Source organism: Opisthocomus hoazin, chromosome 4 (genome assembly GCF_030867145.1).
Source record: "Opisthocomus hoazin isolate bOpiHoa1 chromosome 4, bOpiHoa1.hap1, whole genome shotgun sequence".
NCBI lineage: Eukaryota > Metazoa > Chordata > Aves > Opisthocomiformes > Opisthocomidae > Opisthocomus > Opisthocomus hoazin.
The window spans coordinates 69,085,695-69,102,887 of record NC_134417.1 but is presented as its reverse complement, the minus strand read 5'-3'; the positions used below and the strand labels follow the sequence as shown (position 1 = coordinate 69,102,887).

Here is a 17,193-nt window from a genome sequence, read left to right as displayed (position 1 = left end):
GCTCAGAATGCCTTCCAATATGGATTTAGAATCCATAGTTTGCTTGGTATCCTGCATCTACACAGGTAATTGTGAATCTGTACTTGAAAATTATGGGGATGTTTTTAGCAGAAGTAGGAGGATAGAAATGACTAGCTTACCTCAGTTAGGTCTCATCTAAGCATCACTTAACTTTCGCATCACCCTGTCACTGTCAGCTGTGGCTGTCAACTCTGTGAAACTGAGACATTCCTTCAGCCCATCTTTTATATTCTAGCACCTCTCCTGCTTTCTCTGAGGGCAGCTGCTTTTGAAAGAAACATACAGGGCTTACCATCTTTTGCTTAAAGGAAAATTTGTGTCCTTTAGAATGCAAATTTCAAAGTTGAACAGTGTCCACAAGGTTTAAATAAGCACGTGCTGCTCTAGACGATGACGTGGTAATACAGATCTTAACCATCATTTAAAGGTAAATTTGTAAAGTTTGCAGTCATCCTGATTTAGATTCATTTGTGTTCAAGGTGAATAAAGCAAAAATCCTGTGGATCTGTTTTATGGTTTTCTGCTTCCTCCCGATTACTTGCACCTTAAATAGAATTAGCATTGTTGAGGAGTGCTGTAAGAGTAAGTGACATTTAAATGACAGAGTGAGAACCAAGACAATACTCAGAGACCGCAAAGGCAGAAGGAGAACAGCATATCTGTTCTTTGTGAGCTGATAGGGCCTTTAGATGTGAAAAGAACACTTAAACCGTATTTTCAGGTGTGACTGCAAAGTGGATGACCAGCAGTGTTGGCACCAACATGCTTTGCTGTCAGTGGTACAGCATCACGAGCATTTTCTGATACAATCTCTTTCACCTGATTTAGTCTGGAAAAAGATTTAACCTTCACTTGAATTATCACTGGGTTTTGCTGCTGTAGTGTCTGCCAGCTTACTTCATCCCTTTATTGCTTTTTTTTCCCCATGCTGGAAATTAGTTTACAAGTTACTTGAGGGAATCTTGCCATTTTGTAGTTTGCATGCTTAGCATATTTTTGGATGAGAAAGAAAAATTTAATCCAAATTTTAAAACAGGCATCAAAGAGATCTAGCCAGAATTAAGGTTATTTCCTGTCCTTAAAATTTTTTTTAAATGTTCTAGATGTTATTCATATTCTAATTATACTTAAAATCTAGTCATTCACTATTTTGAGTTGCTTTTTAGTGTAAGTTATGCTATGACTGGATTTCATTCACTTTATTATGAAATCCTAGTTCTTTTCCCATACCCACTCCACGTCATTCTCTTTTCAGTTACAGAACAGTATGCCTTATTTTCACTGTGATTGATTTTGTTTACTAAAAATATGCTTATTTTTTTTAAAATGGGTATTTGCTAGCTTTCTACTGAAGCTGACTTTCTTTAACCTCTAAATCATTCCACAAGAGACAAAGCGATGCCATGTTTGTTCCAGCGTTATTTTCCAGCTGTGGGCGAAGAGGCATGTTGAGCCTCATCCACCCAGAAGAAGAAAATTGACATGATCCTTTAAAGGCTCCTGTCTCACTCCCTCTTTGAAAAATAACAAGACATATGCCACAAGCCTTTTTTTTTCCCCTGCCACCTAAAGTGTATGCTGACAAATCTGTCTGCTTTTCATGCAGGGTTTTTGCTGGAGGAGATGGCCCACTGAGAAATATAGCAAAAGGAATTTTTTTTAAAAAACAGCTTTGCTGTAGAATTTCTCATTTGTAAGTAGTGGTTGAAGTATGCTGGTAGGCAACTGAGTTTCATGTTAATACAATTAAATTATTTCCTAGGATGCCTTTCTGTCTTCTACGTACAAAAAAATCATTTGTTGCAGGTACATACAGGTAAATGATTTCTTGTCACACTGACGCACTGGGAAAAGTGAGTAAAGAAACTCGCACTGACTTCAGCAGGGCACGAGTTCCAGTACTGGTACTCAGTTATTTAGTCGCTCATTTAGACACTGTAATACTAATATTGCACGTATATCATTTACAGCATAGGGTCATTATTAAGGTTGCAAATTCAATCATTCAGAAGTTGTCAGAATCAAGTTTACCTGTGAAAACTTAATTTTGTCCCTCTACTTGTACTGTTCATCCCTTAATTACACAACAGCGCCATGTTCACTCCTACTGTGTGATCTCTGCTTATGTTGGATGATGCACGATTAATTTAATTCTGTGTTCTTGATGGGTGGCTCTAGCTGGATGCACCTACTGTGCATTATTAGAACACAGATGGCTTTGAGATTTTCTGGAACACTCATCACTGTACTCTGACTACTTAAATATTTGTTCATCTTCTCAGCACCCCGCTTGCTGAGAGTCCTTTTAAATTATGATTTTGAGATGACTTTCAAAGTGCTTGCATAGCATTGGGTAATATCAGTGTACAGTGTCGCTTGGGGTTCTGTAATAATTGTGTACAGCCTGTGGTTCTGATAAGCGTGAATGAAGATCAGAAGTTGCAGTGTCCAGAAAATGAAGAGCATGGTGATGATACCAGCTTGAGTGACTTAATGTGATGCTCAGGCAATGGTAGAGGTATGGGTAAAGATCTGATTGATTATCTTCTGACTTGATCCTGGTGGACTTTTCAGCTTCTCTGAAGGATGGGCAAGGTTACTAAAGCTGGACAAAAAAGCTGGATCAAGTTCATACCTGCACCTGTATAAAAATAAAATTTAAGCAACCACTTCTTCCATCTGTGGAAAAAAATAAAAATGAAAGAGCCGGGAACAGTTAATGAGTTGCACAAGCGCACAAGTTGGTCACTGCACGATAAGTTAGGCTGCGAACTTACAGGTTGTTAAAGTGTGAGATAAATACAAGACAGATAAGAAGCAGCCATGCACTGAAAGCTTGTACCCAGGCTTATCTCATGTAGTGACTTCAGGAATGTGTATCTTAGAGAAGCTGAATAAAGTGTTGCAGAAGCCCCTGTAATTGTAGTTCGTCTTTGCTTTGAGCACTTGGCATAGCATTCTTTATTCGGATTTTTGTTTGTGTAATTTTCTAAGTGTGTGAAAAAGCAAGGGGAAATCCATATTCTATTTTCTGGTGTTGCATCTGCACTCCAGTGTTTCATCATGCTTGCAAACTCTCATCTGGACGTGTCCTGCTTGAACTGAAATGCTGGCTGGTAGCTGTCATAGGTTGCTTCTGTCTGTAGGCTGAAATCGGAGGAGAATGAGGAAAACTGCCAGGCATTTTCACTGACCCTGCTGAAAGCAGTGGGTTGGTAATCTGTGGGAATCTTGGGTTCTGTTATGAGCGTCAGTGGAGAATATGTGCTAATGTCTGTGGGCTCTTGTCGGCTTCCCCCTAAATGTGAGTGCATACCCACCCCATGCTCTGCGTCCTGTCCCTTTCCTGTCTTGTCTGTGCACTCTCACTTACCACTTTGCCGCCTGTGAAGGCTGTTTGGTTGTCCTCTGGCTTTTCTTTCTCCTTACCCAGCTGTCCTAGCTTCCACTGTGAATCATGGCTCCTCGTGTCGTCTCCCCTTATCTGCATTCCTCCTTCGTTTCACACTGCTGATACTCACTCTGACCCAAAGAGGTGATTTCAAAAGCTTAGAACTTGACCAAATTTAGAGGATTTTCGTAGAGATGGCGAAACGTGTCTGGAAGTTTTCAGTTTAAACAGTTGTTCCCGTCTCCCAAAAACCAGGCTGTAATAACAACTGTAACCTACTGAGTAACTTTCCCCTTGAAAACAAAAACCCTCTAAACCCCATGTTTTGGAGTAGAGACTCAAAATCTGGAAATACAGAGACCTTTAAAATAGGAATGTTTCGACTGAAAACTTCCAGAGAACTCATCCTGATGTAGATAGATATTTATATGAAAACTGTGTCTGAAATTCAGCAAGATAACAAGACTAATAACAGCGAGCGACAGTTTTATTAGTAGATTGTGCTACTAGTCCCAGTCATGCTATGCGTGCATAAAGAAGTAATAGAAAGACTCCTGCTTTTCCATGCTGCCTGCGTGGTAGCGTTGTTTTCTGTACGTGCAGACATATTTTTGGTTTACACAGTTTCCTCCTCTTGAATACTGAAATGGATAGTGAAGGCAAGATATGACTGGCTGCTACAAGATAAGAGTAGCATATTACAGTCTTTTTCCATCAGAGTCTGGCTTTAGTAGGATGATGTCTCATTATTTTTAACCTCCATCTGTACTTGTGTAGAGCATTGGAAAAAATACACAAATTTATCTCTAGAACATGAGAGAGACATTTATTTCGTATGGCAGCAGTCTTCTGTATAGTTGTTAGAATAATATATTGGAGTGCTTTTTGGAGCTTATTTGATCAGTCCTTCCAATGCTTTATTCCAGATGAGTAGGCAAAGAGATTTCAGCAGGTTTGTGACTTCTCTTTTGCTTAGGGGACTCCAGCTGTAGCGAGAAGCACTTCTGAAGGTGTCAATGTGTTGCTACACACACTCTTTTTCTGTATTTTGTATTTAATAGCATACTACACTTCCAAGTAGGAGCAGCAAGTAGAAATTCCACAAATAGAAAAAGTACTTGGTTGAAAGTTTGACCCACTCCTGTGTCAGCCTGAATTTCAGCCTGAGGAGGTAGATACATCTTACGTGATCCATGTAGTCCCTGCAGCAAAGGAGACTACAATTGAAGGGCTAGCAAATCCTTTCTTGCAAGGATGTGAGGCACTGTGCGCTTCCTTAATGCCAGACTGTCTTTTTTTTTTTTTTTTTTTTTTTTTTTACTTAAATGAAATCTAAAATAAGGACCATTTGTTAAACTGGAAGAGACTGTCGTGAGGTTGGAATTGGCGGTAAAGAAGGTGATTCAGTTAAGCCGATGTAATAGCCCACTGGAAGGACTTGATTCTTTTTCTGTTCTTCTTGTAGCTCATGGATTCTTTTGAAATTTCTTAAGAAACTTCCTCCTAGAAATCCTTCAAAGCTGAACAGTGATCTATATATCTTTATTGCGTTGTGCCCACTAAGATCAGAGTGGAGTCTTACTGATTCTGTGCATTTATAGTTGTGCAGCTCTAGAATCAATTACTTGGAATTACAAATAATGTTCACTCTGCAGAATGTATCCTGTGGTGAGAAGATGGGAAGTCTGTGGTCAGTGCGGTCTTACCTAGGATATATGGTTTTCACTGAATTGAATTTTGTCATATTAGGGTTGTAGGAAAGCAAAGCTATTTGCTCGTAGTGAATTATTTCAGATGAGTGAATAGGAAAATAGTAAAGTGTAGATTTGGGGAGTGTATTTCTGAGGAGGAAATTTCTGCACATTTATTACTGCAAAACCAGCAGACTGCTGAATTCCTGTCTCTGTGCTGGAATTGTAAGCAACGTTTTGCACTCAGAAAGTCCTGCTGTGTGGGACGTGGATGAGAAGCATAAGGGACACTGTGCTCTGATGCCAGATTTTAAAAATCGCTGTAGAAGGAGTGTAGATGGAAACATAAATTGCTAGGAAGGGAAGCAGAACTTCTGTAGTTTGTGCAGGCAATAAGACACATTTGAGTATGTTTGTTCAGAAGACATGATGAGGGAAAAAACCCATGAATGTTTTCTCACTAAAGATGCCTTTCCAGGAGAGCTCAGAGACAGAACCCAACTGTTTGTGAGAGGAAGCTGGCACTCTGTCAGAGAGCACCATTGTGTCTGCAGAGTGTGGCAAGCCGCAGAATTCCACAGATACCTCGTTTGGCTCTGAAGCACAACAAATTACTTGCTTTCATGAATTTGTGTTACTGGCTAGAACATACATGCTTTGGCATCTCAGAAATTAAACAGGGCAGCAAACATGCACAGTTGCATTAACAATAGTAGATAGATGCAGACTGCCATGATGTGCTGTCTTCAAGAGTAAAACTCTCACAGTGCGAGATGTCCTCCTAGAGTGACAGTGAGAAAGGGTGACCAGTGGATGTAGCGTGGGAATTGGCTGAGATGGGGAGCACTGGTGCATGGTAGCCTCAGAGGACACCTCAACTACTATATACTGAGCAAAGCAGGCATTTTCATAGCTGTACTTTTTTGGAAAAATTATGCGAATATCACAGCCTCTGCATGTAGTAGGAGATCTGAGAGAGTATCAGCAGCAGTTGTATATTGCGGTGAATATGAGCAATATGAGGTTGAGTTCTGCTGCTGCTGTTGAGAAAAGCTTCCAGGCCACGGAAATATCAGACAATTTGAAAATTGTGAATGATTCTTCTATCCAGGACCACAGTGGAAATTTGTGGTTTTTCACAAAGTGAGAACAAGATGATAGACAGGAATGGCAAGACTGGATTAATTGTGATAGAATGATCATTGTAATTGATATTCAAGCTTACTGTACATGTCCAAAAGTACCAACATTGCTAGTGCTGCTAGTGGAAAGTTCTTCCTCCGTGTGGCCTGGGAGTTGATAGTACTTCTGTTGATTTTGAGATACAGCTATGAAATGTTACTTTTGAGCATGGTGGAATAACCTTTTTGAGAACTCTCCAACAACTCTTCCAGAGGTAAATTCAGGGCTGATCTGAAAGTCAGAAGGCTTTGTTAATGGAGTGTCAGTCTTGAGCTGATGCTCTAAACCCTGCAGGGAGCAAAGCACTGATTTACTGATGCTACTCAGGTTTTGGGTAAGAGTTGGCTGCAGTCCATCTGACTTGGCTTGCTCGTGGAGTGAGCATACTTTAGAACCCAGCTCATCTGGGAACAGCAAAAAACTCCTTGACCAGCACAAGCAACAAGGCAGCTTGCCAGCAGTTCATAACAGATGAGAGCATCCCCTTGTTGGAAGAGAAATCTGTGATGGTTATTCAAGCAAATACAATGTGTTCCCTTCAGGTATGCAAATATGCTTATTAGCCCTTGATGGAGAAGTGCTGAGTGTTGGTACTTTCAGTGGCTCAGGTCATGAACTTCTGTACAAGTCACAGAAACAATCGTCTTGGATGTCATTAATTATTGAAGTATGTCACCAATTCCTCTGCCATGTTTTTTACTGCTAGAATTTGCTGCAATGGAATGTGCAAACACATGTGACAGAGCAAGCACCATCCTGTGCAAAACTATATAATATTTTGCCCAAAGTGTTTTAAAAAAAGCGTTTTAGCATAATTTGCTGCTGTGCCTTCTCAGAACTCTTTGGGGAAATGAATTAAAAATGCCGCCATCTGTTTATATTAGATTTAATACCGAGGATCAAAAAAGAGTGCCAGCAGTTTTGAAGCAGCATTATATAATTTTGTTTTTAAAAATACATCCTGAGGATACAGTGAGTACTAGTATGTTGCTCCCACTTCTGTCAGTTCTTGTAATGATTTTTCGACAAGGTTTAGTCTTTTTATCTTAACTCTGTGTGAAATCTGTAGGTGATAATCACTGGATGGAGATGCATTCTCTGGGAGAATTATTTTGTTCTAGAAGTAACACCAGGCACAGCAGCACCTGACTTCTCACTGAGCTCCAGCAGCAGCTGCATTGGCAGCTTCAAAGGTGAAGTCAGACTTGTCTCAGGCTGATGCTGATAGATTCCCTGGACTCTTTTTCATTCTCTTGGATGTGAATTTCTGGGTTTTGTCTTTGAATTAGTGGAGTTCATCCAAAATTCTATCCCCTTTGAGCAAAAAGTTGCCCAGAAGTGGAGGTGTATTCACTGTTTGTTCTGAAAGGGGATGTTTCTGGGGGAAAAAAAACACTGGGCACCATCAGTTCATACTTCATTTTGTTTTTAAAGTACTCTGCGGAGGAAGAAACAGCTTTCCTGTTTCAGACAACTTTTTTCTTTTTTATTTCATTTTTTCCCCTTTTTTAAGCAACAAAGCAGTGTATTCACAAAGGCAGGCAATCTTACTAGTAAGAGTCCTGATAGAAGATCACATGGGGTCACCAGCTATGCTTGGTTTGTCACAGTACAAGTTGATAGTGGAATTGCTTCTTGTTTCTGCAGTGTAAAATTAGTGTAATTAAGATGATTTTGCTCTCCGTGCTGTATTATTTACTGTATTTCACTTGGACTAATGGAGAAGACAGAAATCTCACCCTGCAGGTGATGTTTAGTAGCTCTAGTAATATATGGCAGATATTGAATATTGAGGCTGTAAAAGGGGAGAATTGGATATTAGAGAAGATAAATAAGAGTGGGGGAGGGGACTGAAGAGGAAAGAGTGTTTGCGAAGACCTCGGGGTAAGCTGCTTTCAATGTACGGTTTAAGCTTTAATGACCCATATACAGATTTTAGCAACAAAGTAATGGCCAACTAGAGGAATTAAAGGCCTCAGGTGATGGTCTAAACAGCAAAAGCTGACAGAAGTCATAAATACTATTACAGTTCAACACAGTCTCTGGTAGGAGGCAGTTTTTGTGTTCCCAGTCTCTCTGCGTGTCTGGTCATTTGACAAGGTTTGAGGGAAGAGCTAGTGAAAGCTCAGTTACTGCAGATGAAATCCTCTTTGGGTTCCCCCAGGTTTCTGGTAGAAGGTACCTTTTGGAACAAGTGTTCTGATTATCTGTTGTTTGTATCCGTACCTTTTTTAGTAGCAATTTTTCGTTGTTTTCGTTTAAAAAAGCCAACATACCCAAATCTCTCTGAGCTTTTACTCAAGAAATTCTGCATATTCTAAGAAGAGGATCCTATGAAAATTGTGCAAAGCTCTCCCTTTGAGGAAAAAGCTTCTACTTCATTTGTGCAATGTTAAAAGTTACTGGAGATGCACTGATCAAATGTTTAGAAACAATAATAGTAATTGCAATAGCTGATTTATAGCTCAGTGGCAACATATTCAGAGCACAGGAAAGACTCCTCTGCGCTTACCCTCTGAATAGCATGAGTTGTGGAGTGCAGTCCAAAGGAAGATCTTCTGAAACATTTCTTCTCACCTCTTAGCAGGTTGAAGAGTTGTCTCATTCCTGGTCATGGAACTTGCTTGCAGGTTTGCCATCATGTCATCAGGATATCTATGATATACTCACTTTGAAGATGTATGTTTTTTTTCCCCTTTGCTATCTACCTTCTGCTTAGCGTTAACTCCAAAGGAGTTTTGCTGCTGAGGATGCTTGTAGAGAGACACTGATTCAGCCAAATGCCGTGTTGCTTCCTAGAGTGACATCAGATTGTCAGATCAATCTCTTAAAGACCAATATGAGAGATGATATGTACTTACCCTAATTGAAAGCCATATGACCCCTGAAGTTACCTCAGCCCGATGGAGCACACTCAGTAGGATAACAAAGGGTAATTGTGTTGTGGAAGCTCCTTAGCTTCCGTTTTGCACAGTAGTGGAGTGAGACACACATTTGGTGTTTCGTTATTTCCTTTAACAGAAGAAAAAGAGTGACAGAGGAAAGTTCCATGTTGCTCAGTACAGAAATATGCCACTCATTTGCACATCTCTGTATCTATTGTTGACTTCGCTGTGGTGACTGGTAGTCCTGCTTAGATGTGTGCGTGAGATGACAAGGCACCAACAGCAGAATGACATTGGTAACAACACATGGTTTGTCAGCATGTGTTGCTAAAATATGCCATGTCTTGTGGAATGTTAAATATGTCATGTGGTATGAACATTAAGTATGTATTATGGTGCAAAGGAAATTTAGTGAAGGAGATCACCTGGAAGTTCACTAGAAAAGTCTTTATTTGTCAGTAGTCCAAAAACGTAACCTAGTGCCATCAAAAAATATATAAAAATATGGTGAGAAAATACCATTTAGTTATTCACACAAGCTAATACAAATACTTGCATCACACCTGTGTTATGCTTGTGAGAAAGGGGAATTGTTGCTTAAAACACTATTTGTAGGATAGATATTGCACTTGGATTAGAAAGCTGCTCTGCTGTGTTAGGAAACATGATGTTTTGAAAAAACATGATTGACTTTTAGCCAAGACAAAAATGATCGTAGAATCATAGAATCATTTAGTTTGGAAAAGACCTTTAAGATTATCAAGTCCAACCGTAAACCTAACACTGCCAGGTCTGCTGCTAAACCATGTCCCTAAGCACCACGTCTACACGTCCTTTAAAGTCCTCCAGGGATGGCGACTCAACCACTTCCCTGGGCAGCCTGTTCCAATGCTTGATAACCCTTTCAGTGAAGAAATTTCTCCTAATATTCAAACTAAATCTCCCCTGGCGCAACTTGAGGCCATTTCCTATTGTCCTATCACTTGTTACTTGGGAGAAGAGACTGACCGCTACCTCGCTACAACCTCCTTTCAGGTAGTTGTAGAGAGAGATAAGGTCTCCCCTCAGCCTTCTTTTCTCTAGATTAAACAACCCCAGTTCCCTTAGCCACTTCTCATAAGACATGATCTTTGAATAGAGAAACGAATTTGGTGTTTGGGTAATCAGAAGTTAGTGACTGGCTCACGTAGGAGGCTGCTTGAGGAAAGCATCTCTAGCTGCAGCTCATTTTTGCCTCAAATGAGGCTGAGTTTGACCAACAAGATGGAGAAAATTGCACTAAATGGGAAGGCGTGATCTTGAAACATATTGAATGTGTAGAACTCATGGATATAGAAAATACCAAAGTACAACTACTGGTTGTCAGGAAACTCAGATGTCAGAAAAATCATCAAAGTCACTAAAAAAACCCCAGCCACTCAGTGTAAAATATTTGGATCCTTTTTAAAATAACATGTATGTTTTGCTTTTCAGCTTCTCTTTTGAAAGGACTGAAACATGCTAACATTGTGCTGCTTCATGACATCATTCACACCAAGGAGACCTTGACACTTGTGTTTGAGTATGTGGTGAGTAAAGTAATTAATGTTCTGAAGATGGTCCAGAGTGTATTGAATTTGGTGGAAAAGCTCTCTTTACCATTGGTGGTCTACGGATCAGGCCAAAACAACCCTTTACTTTCTTCAGGAGAGCAGAGGCTGTAAGAGAGGATGCTTTATAGTGGAGTGGGCTCGAAGTGGAAGGCTGGCTGGCCTAGGCCAGTCAGAGTTGGAGAAGTGGCTACAAGAGCTCTCGAGCGACCTTACGCTGTTCAGCTGACTTTTCAGACTGCTTCATTACTCTGCTTCCTAGTTACAGGTTGCTTGTTAGAGCTGTTTATTCACTGATGTGATCAAGTAATTTTAAAATACGTGAGCATAATGTAGGTAAGAAGAACAGGATTGAAATGCTTAACAGGTAGTTTTCATCAAAGGCATGCAACAAGTTTAAATGGCTTTTGTTGTGACTGCCTTGTGTGTAGCGTCTCTTTATAAGCAATGTCAGTAAAAAGAAGTCTGACACACAATTCAGAATTTGGGATTATTAAATTTTTTTGCCATGACTAATGTTTTAGCTACTAATTAAAACTTCAGTTTACATAGTACACAGTGTAATGATCTAATTGTGTTCAGAGTATTACTTTCCGAAGTCTTGGGCTTGGCCTCCTAATTAATCTTTTTAGTTTTTCTAAGACAAACATATGGTATTTATGTAGAACTACTTCAGCATTTAGCTGTGGAATTATGCAATGTACTATCATAATTAACCTCCCAGTTTTCACAGATGGGTCCAAGAACATGTAATTTAAAAGAAGCAAATGAGTTTAGAGAAGGTTAGATTTTCAGTGCAATATCCGTTATTGTGTTGTAGTCAGTAAGGCATTATGTTTATGAAGGACAGTGATTACTAGTTTGGTTTTTAAAATGGGAAATATTCTGACTGTTTACTCTTAGTACATCCCTACTTCAGACAGATGGAATTGTTTTGTGTGTTTCTTGGGAGCGGGCATTAATTTTTATCTGACAGTGTACACAGCATCTTATCTGGAGAAGCCATTCACCTTGTCTATTTACACAGAAATGCTACATTTTAGTAGTGTGGGTATTCAGCTACAGGAGCCTGCAGAGCAGTTGCATGCAGTACATATTTTTTTACCTCAAGTGTAGGGTTGATTCATTTTCTTAAAACTGGTGATTTTTCTGCTCCTGACATATACACTGAATTAGCATAGGAAAAGCCTTGATATTTAATTTTATCTAATGGTCAGTGTAGACTTATTTGCATAACTTTACATGAATACATTTTACAGTCCCTTTTGTCAGTGGCTATATTTAGCTGAATTCATCAGAAGTGATTGAGAAATGAGATCTATAGAATATGTTTCTCCCTAAAATAGATAGTTTTGCCTATCATATTAATGTCAAATTTCTGGATTTTACATCCAGTAGTAATGTTTACAGACTAGCTCCCAGCCATGTGTTATATCATGTTGCTGTCTGTGATAAGCACAAACACAGACTAAGCGTCATACAGTGACTAGCTCTTCTAGAGAGTTGGAGTTCTTCAGTCTGGAGAAGAGCAGTCTTTGGGGAGACCTCCTTATAACAGCCTTCCAGTACCTGAGGTACTTTTTATGAGGGCATGTAGTGATGTGGTAAGAGGTAATGGTTTTAAACTGAAAGAGTGTAGATTTAGATTAGATATAAGAAAGTAATTCTTTACTCTGACGCTTGTGAGGCACTGGAACAGGTTGCCCAGAGAAGTTGTGGATGTCCCCTTCTTGGAAGTGTTCAAGGCTAGGTTGGATGGGGCTTTGAGCAACCTGGTCTAGCGGAAGGTATCCCTGACCATGGCAGGGGGGTTGGAACTAAATGATTTTTAAGGTCCCTTCCAATCCAAACCATTCTATGATTCTGGATTCAATTAGCTGTTTGTTTTTCAACAGGGTGCTGTTGGGATCAACCCTGCTGGTGCACCTTTTTCTTCCCATGGTGCTTGGTAGCTATTGAAAACTGTTTCAAGATTAAGTTGGTGAAGGGTGTAGAGAACTAGTCTTATGAGGAGCAGCTGAGGGAACTGGGATTGTTTTGTCTGTAGAAGAGGAGGCTGAGGAGAGACCTTTTTGCTCTCTACAGCTACCTGAAACGAGGTTGGTAGGTAGGTATTAGGAAAAATTTCTTTACCAAAAGAGTTGTAAAGCACTGGAACAGGCTGCCCGGGGAGGTGGTTGAGTCACCAGCCCCGGAGGTATTCAAAAAGTGTGTAGATATGGCACTTCGGGAAATGGTTTAGCAGGCATGGTGGTGTTGGGTTGATGATTGGACTTGATGATCTTAAAAGTCTTTCCCAACCTTCATGATTCTATGATAAGATCTTGTTTAGTAATGGTTTCTAGCAACTGATTCAAGTACTGGTTTAGTATTTTGGCTGGTGGACAGAGTCTCTTAATAATGTGGTGTTCAGGAAGAAGGGGAAGGATGCTTTGTTCTCTCCAGTCATCCTAAGGACTGTATTGCAGGGATGTTGTAACTTGCTCCTGTGCCTTGAGGTGACAGAATTGCTTAACAGAAGTTTGTTTTCATTGTTAGGTGATGTGAAGTTATAGTCTGACCGAATAACTAATGCTCTCTGATAATGCATACTGCTTGAGAATGCCAGTGTAACCTGAATTGAATTCTTGTGGGTGTGCATGATACAGGTTTTAACTGCACGACTGCAATGACCTTTTTTGTCCCTTTTGTCAAAGAGCTCTCATTCAGTGCATAACATGAATATGCAGAGGCAAAAATTACAGTTGCCCATTTAAATCCGCATATGTTGGCTGGTTGACTATGCAATCAATCTGTGTAATTGGTGTTACTGAGCTCTGTGTGTGTAATGTCTGTTTTGTTTGGGTTTTTTTCCCCACCTGTATATGGATTAGCTCAATGATATAAGTGATTTATACTGAAATCAGGAGAAATATTCATGTGATTAAAATTACATTGTGGCATACACTTTTGAATGACAGGCCTGACAAACCTAAAAGGGGTTGAATTTGATTTATTTCATGAAGTGACATCATGGAACTGATACACTATTGCCATTAATCAGTATTGGCCATTTCAAATGTAGTAAAAATTATTTGAGTGAGATGTCATGATTAAATTAGGGATGAACAGTTAGTGATCCAAGAGTTCTCAGAAAATGGAAACTTTGGGTCACTAGGTCGGTGATGATTCCATTGGGAAATTAAGACTGATGAAACGTCTGAGGTTATCAGAGGTGTTTGGTTTCAGTATTGACCCTGAAAGAGTAGAATGAAATTTAATTTCATGTAGCACCTTTCATTGCAAAATGCATTGCAGTAATAAGTTAAAAGCTGAAAGCAGAATATCCTCTGAAAGGAAATGTGGCAGTGATTAAATTCTCTGGGTACCTCAAATTAGAATTTTTTTTTAATATGAAAGTCTGTCAGATGAAAACATGACAGAGCTTTTTACCTTTAACCTTGGTGATCACCAGAAGCAAGAAAAGTCAGTCTTTAAAAATTCTACCTGACAGTTGAACATATAAACATTGTGGTGTTGTGTGTGAAGTCCTTCCAATGTTTCTGTGGAGGAAGAGAAGGGGTGCTTGCTCCTTCTGAATCAAAGAACTTAATTAAAAATAGTTTCATATATAGATGCCTTGTTAGTAGGGCATAATTTCTTTGTATGCTTTGGTAACTCTTAAATCAGCTATTTATGACTATTGTTGGGCATTGAAGCGTACTGAAAAGGAAGGTGAGAGCTCAGTTTTGTCACTGCATGACTGAGAGCCTTTGCTCATAACCTGAGGAGTTTTGAGAATGAGCTGCTTGGAATCACCTCTACAAAACCCGAAGGCCGATAGTCTTTCATGTGTGAATGGTAGACAAAATGGTTTCGTTATAGTTAACTGGGATGTGCTAAACAAGACCTGAAAACAAAACGTGAAATTTTGGCACACTTTGCATATGGTATCTGAGACTGCAGTGACTTCCAAGCAAAAAAGGTCAGTTCAGACTTGCAGTTCAGTGGAGGAGTAGGACTGTTCACATCAGTTTTGTTCCCCTCCTCTCCAGCTCTATCCAGGTGTTAGTTTATGCGACCTTGTGGGTCTGCCAGCTGTAGCGCAAGTGTCACAGATACGCACAACTTTGCCCAAGGAAATGATGAATTTTACAAGTGAGATCTCGGACATATTGAGAGATCTTTGAAGACAGGCTCACATCTGTTCCTTCTAAAATTATCATTAGCTACTAACATTTGTTTCTTCACTTGTTTATTTAAAGCGAAGACAACAGTATTTAAAAACACTTAATTGCTGAAAGGCAATCCTAACCAATACATATTGCTACAGGCTTGGTAGAATGATAATGAGGGTTTTAGTATTATGCATAATTATGTAAGTATATTATTACCAATAAATGAACCAGCAACTTATCCTATTTCTGGCATATACAAGTGAGCTTGTATAGCAATACTTTACATTATGCTTTCAATATTTATGAACTAGATTTGAAACAAGAACAGATACATTTATAATTGGAAGTATGAGTAATGAGTAATATTATTTCTGCCTCAACAGTGAAAAAGCTCCAGACTAAACTAATAGTGTAATTTAAACCCAAGCATTTTCAATTGCCCTGACTATTTTGATCTTTGTGTATGTACTTCCTTCTTAAAAATTACTTTCTATTAAAGAAGAAAGTTTAATTCTCGTTGCTTGATTACAGCAGCTAAAATAGGTTGTTATACAATGAGTTGGCTTAATAAAGTTCATTAATTGCATTTCCCTCCTATTTCTTGTACGGAAAAAAAAATAGGTCTGAGTTTCTCATTTTAACGCTGAATGGAAATTGAGATGTTTATTGGAATTGAGAGACATGGAACTGATATTTCAAAACCTCAGATTTTGAGTTAGACATGGGGCATATTAGAAAAGTATTATTCAAGGACATGGTCAACACTCATTGCCTAAAAGGATGAAAATTTTTTGCATTGGAAATGTTGAATTTCTTATCACTTTCCATAATTTGGATCCAATACTATTATTGGCCTTCTGGTTTTGTTTATTTTACTATGGAATACGTGTTGAAACTAAAGGCATTGCTGGTATATGAAAACAAACAAAACCGCACTATTTAGTGGATGAGAGAGCAGGAAAAATCAGTAGAGTCCCAGAGCTGCTTTTGAGCCCTGATCACTGGAGTCGTTCAGTGGTGCTTAATACCTAGAGGAAATTAGGGAAACTGGGCCCAGGAAGGAAGCAGGGCTCTTCTAATCCTCGACTGAGAGTGAAAGTTATTTGGAGGCTACGTTACCTTACTTTGATGAGAGTGAAACAACAGGCAATTTTCTTCCCGTATGAGGTCAAGGTGCTTGTCCAGCCATGGTAAGCAAGGACTGAAAGCCAGCGAAGCTTTGCAACGAGCCAGATGCCTCCTGCCACCCTCCTGGCAGACACCTCTGCTTGCCGTGAACATGCTTCGTCTGTCCCGGGAAGGAGGGGAGCCGTTGAGGGCTCCCACCACAGGAGTGATGGAATTTAGTAGTTTCCATTTGCCTTGACCAGAGAAGGAACCATTCTCCTCTTGTTTTAACCCTGCCTTGCGCCCCAGGCTTGCCCCAAGTTGCACTATTTAAATTGCAGTCAAACAGATGACAGAAGGAAGCTGAGAGGAAGCAGAGAGAAAGGAAATCCCCTACGACTAAGAGGCAGTGAGGGAATACTGCCCTTGGGAAAGCCTTGTTTTTCAAATTTTAATGAGCAGACCAGAGACAGGAGCTGCTGATATCCAAGTATAGGTTGGAAATGCAAACAAAGTCAGCTTCTGGAGGTGGGGATTCAGAAGGGATTTCAGAAAGAAATTGCTTGGTGCTTTGCTGAGAGGTGAAGACTGTGCCAGACATGGGAGTCAGCAGGAAAAAAGGAATGAACAATTGTATTTAAATTTAAATAAAAGTACTCCCTGCTAGGCTAAGAAGTTTACACAGGTCTAGTGGGAGGATTAAAGATGTTACTCACTTTGCCTCATCATCCTGACTTTGCAGGATCTCGCAAAGGTTGTGTAGACTTCATACGGAGAGTGCATAAAATTAACCAAGATTTACAGTCCAACAGATTGTGAGACTGTGTATATCTGAATGTCTATTGTTTGTATAGTTTCCTTCTGTTTTTTATAACCTTACCAAATATTGTTTAGATTTGCAGTGTGCTTTTCACCATTTAATAATTAGCATGTATTATTTATTATTCTTTTTATTAAGTATTAATAACTATATTCAGTGTAAGTATTTAAAAAAATCCTCAACAAAATCAAAGCATAAAAACATCCAGAGTTGAGCTGACAGATGGCATACTGGAAATCAAGTTAGAGATTCTGTCTACGGACAGATCTCAATTACTTTTTTTTTCCTAAATTACAGATAAAAATTTCAAATGTCATTGTAGTCCATCAAAAACACATACATGTAGTAAG

General features: G+C 39.4%; 1 protein-coding gene across 5 annotated transcripts in view; it reads left to right on the top strand.

Annotated features, from left to right (window-relative positions):
- CDK14 (cyclin dependent kinase 14) overlaps positions 1 to 17,193 on the top strand; it is a 320,879-nt gene that overhangs the window by 123,660 nt on the left and 180,026 nt on the right. For all 5 annotated transcript variants that reach the window (XM_075419363.1, XM_075419365.1, XM_009936147.2 and 2 more), the window contains one exon: positions 10,644 to 10,738. In XM_075419363.1, the coding sequence (XP_075275478.1) occupies positions 10,644 to 10,738 (95 nt within the window). The remainder of the gene's footprint in view (positions 1 to 10,643; positions 10,739 to 17,193) is intronic.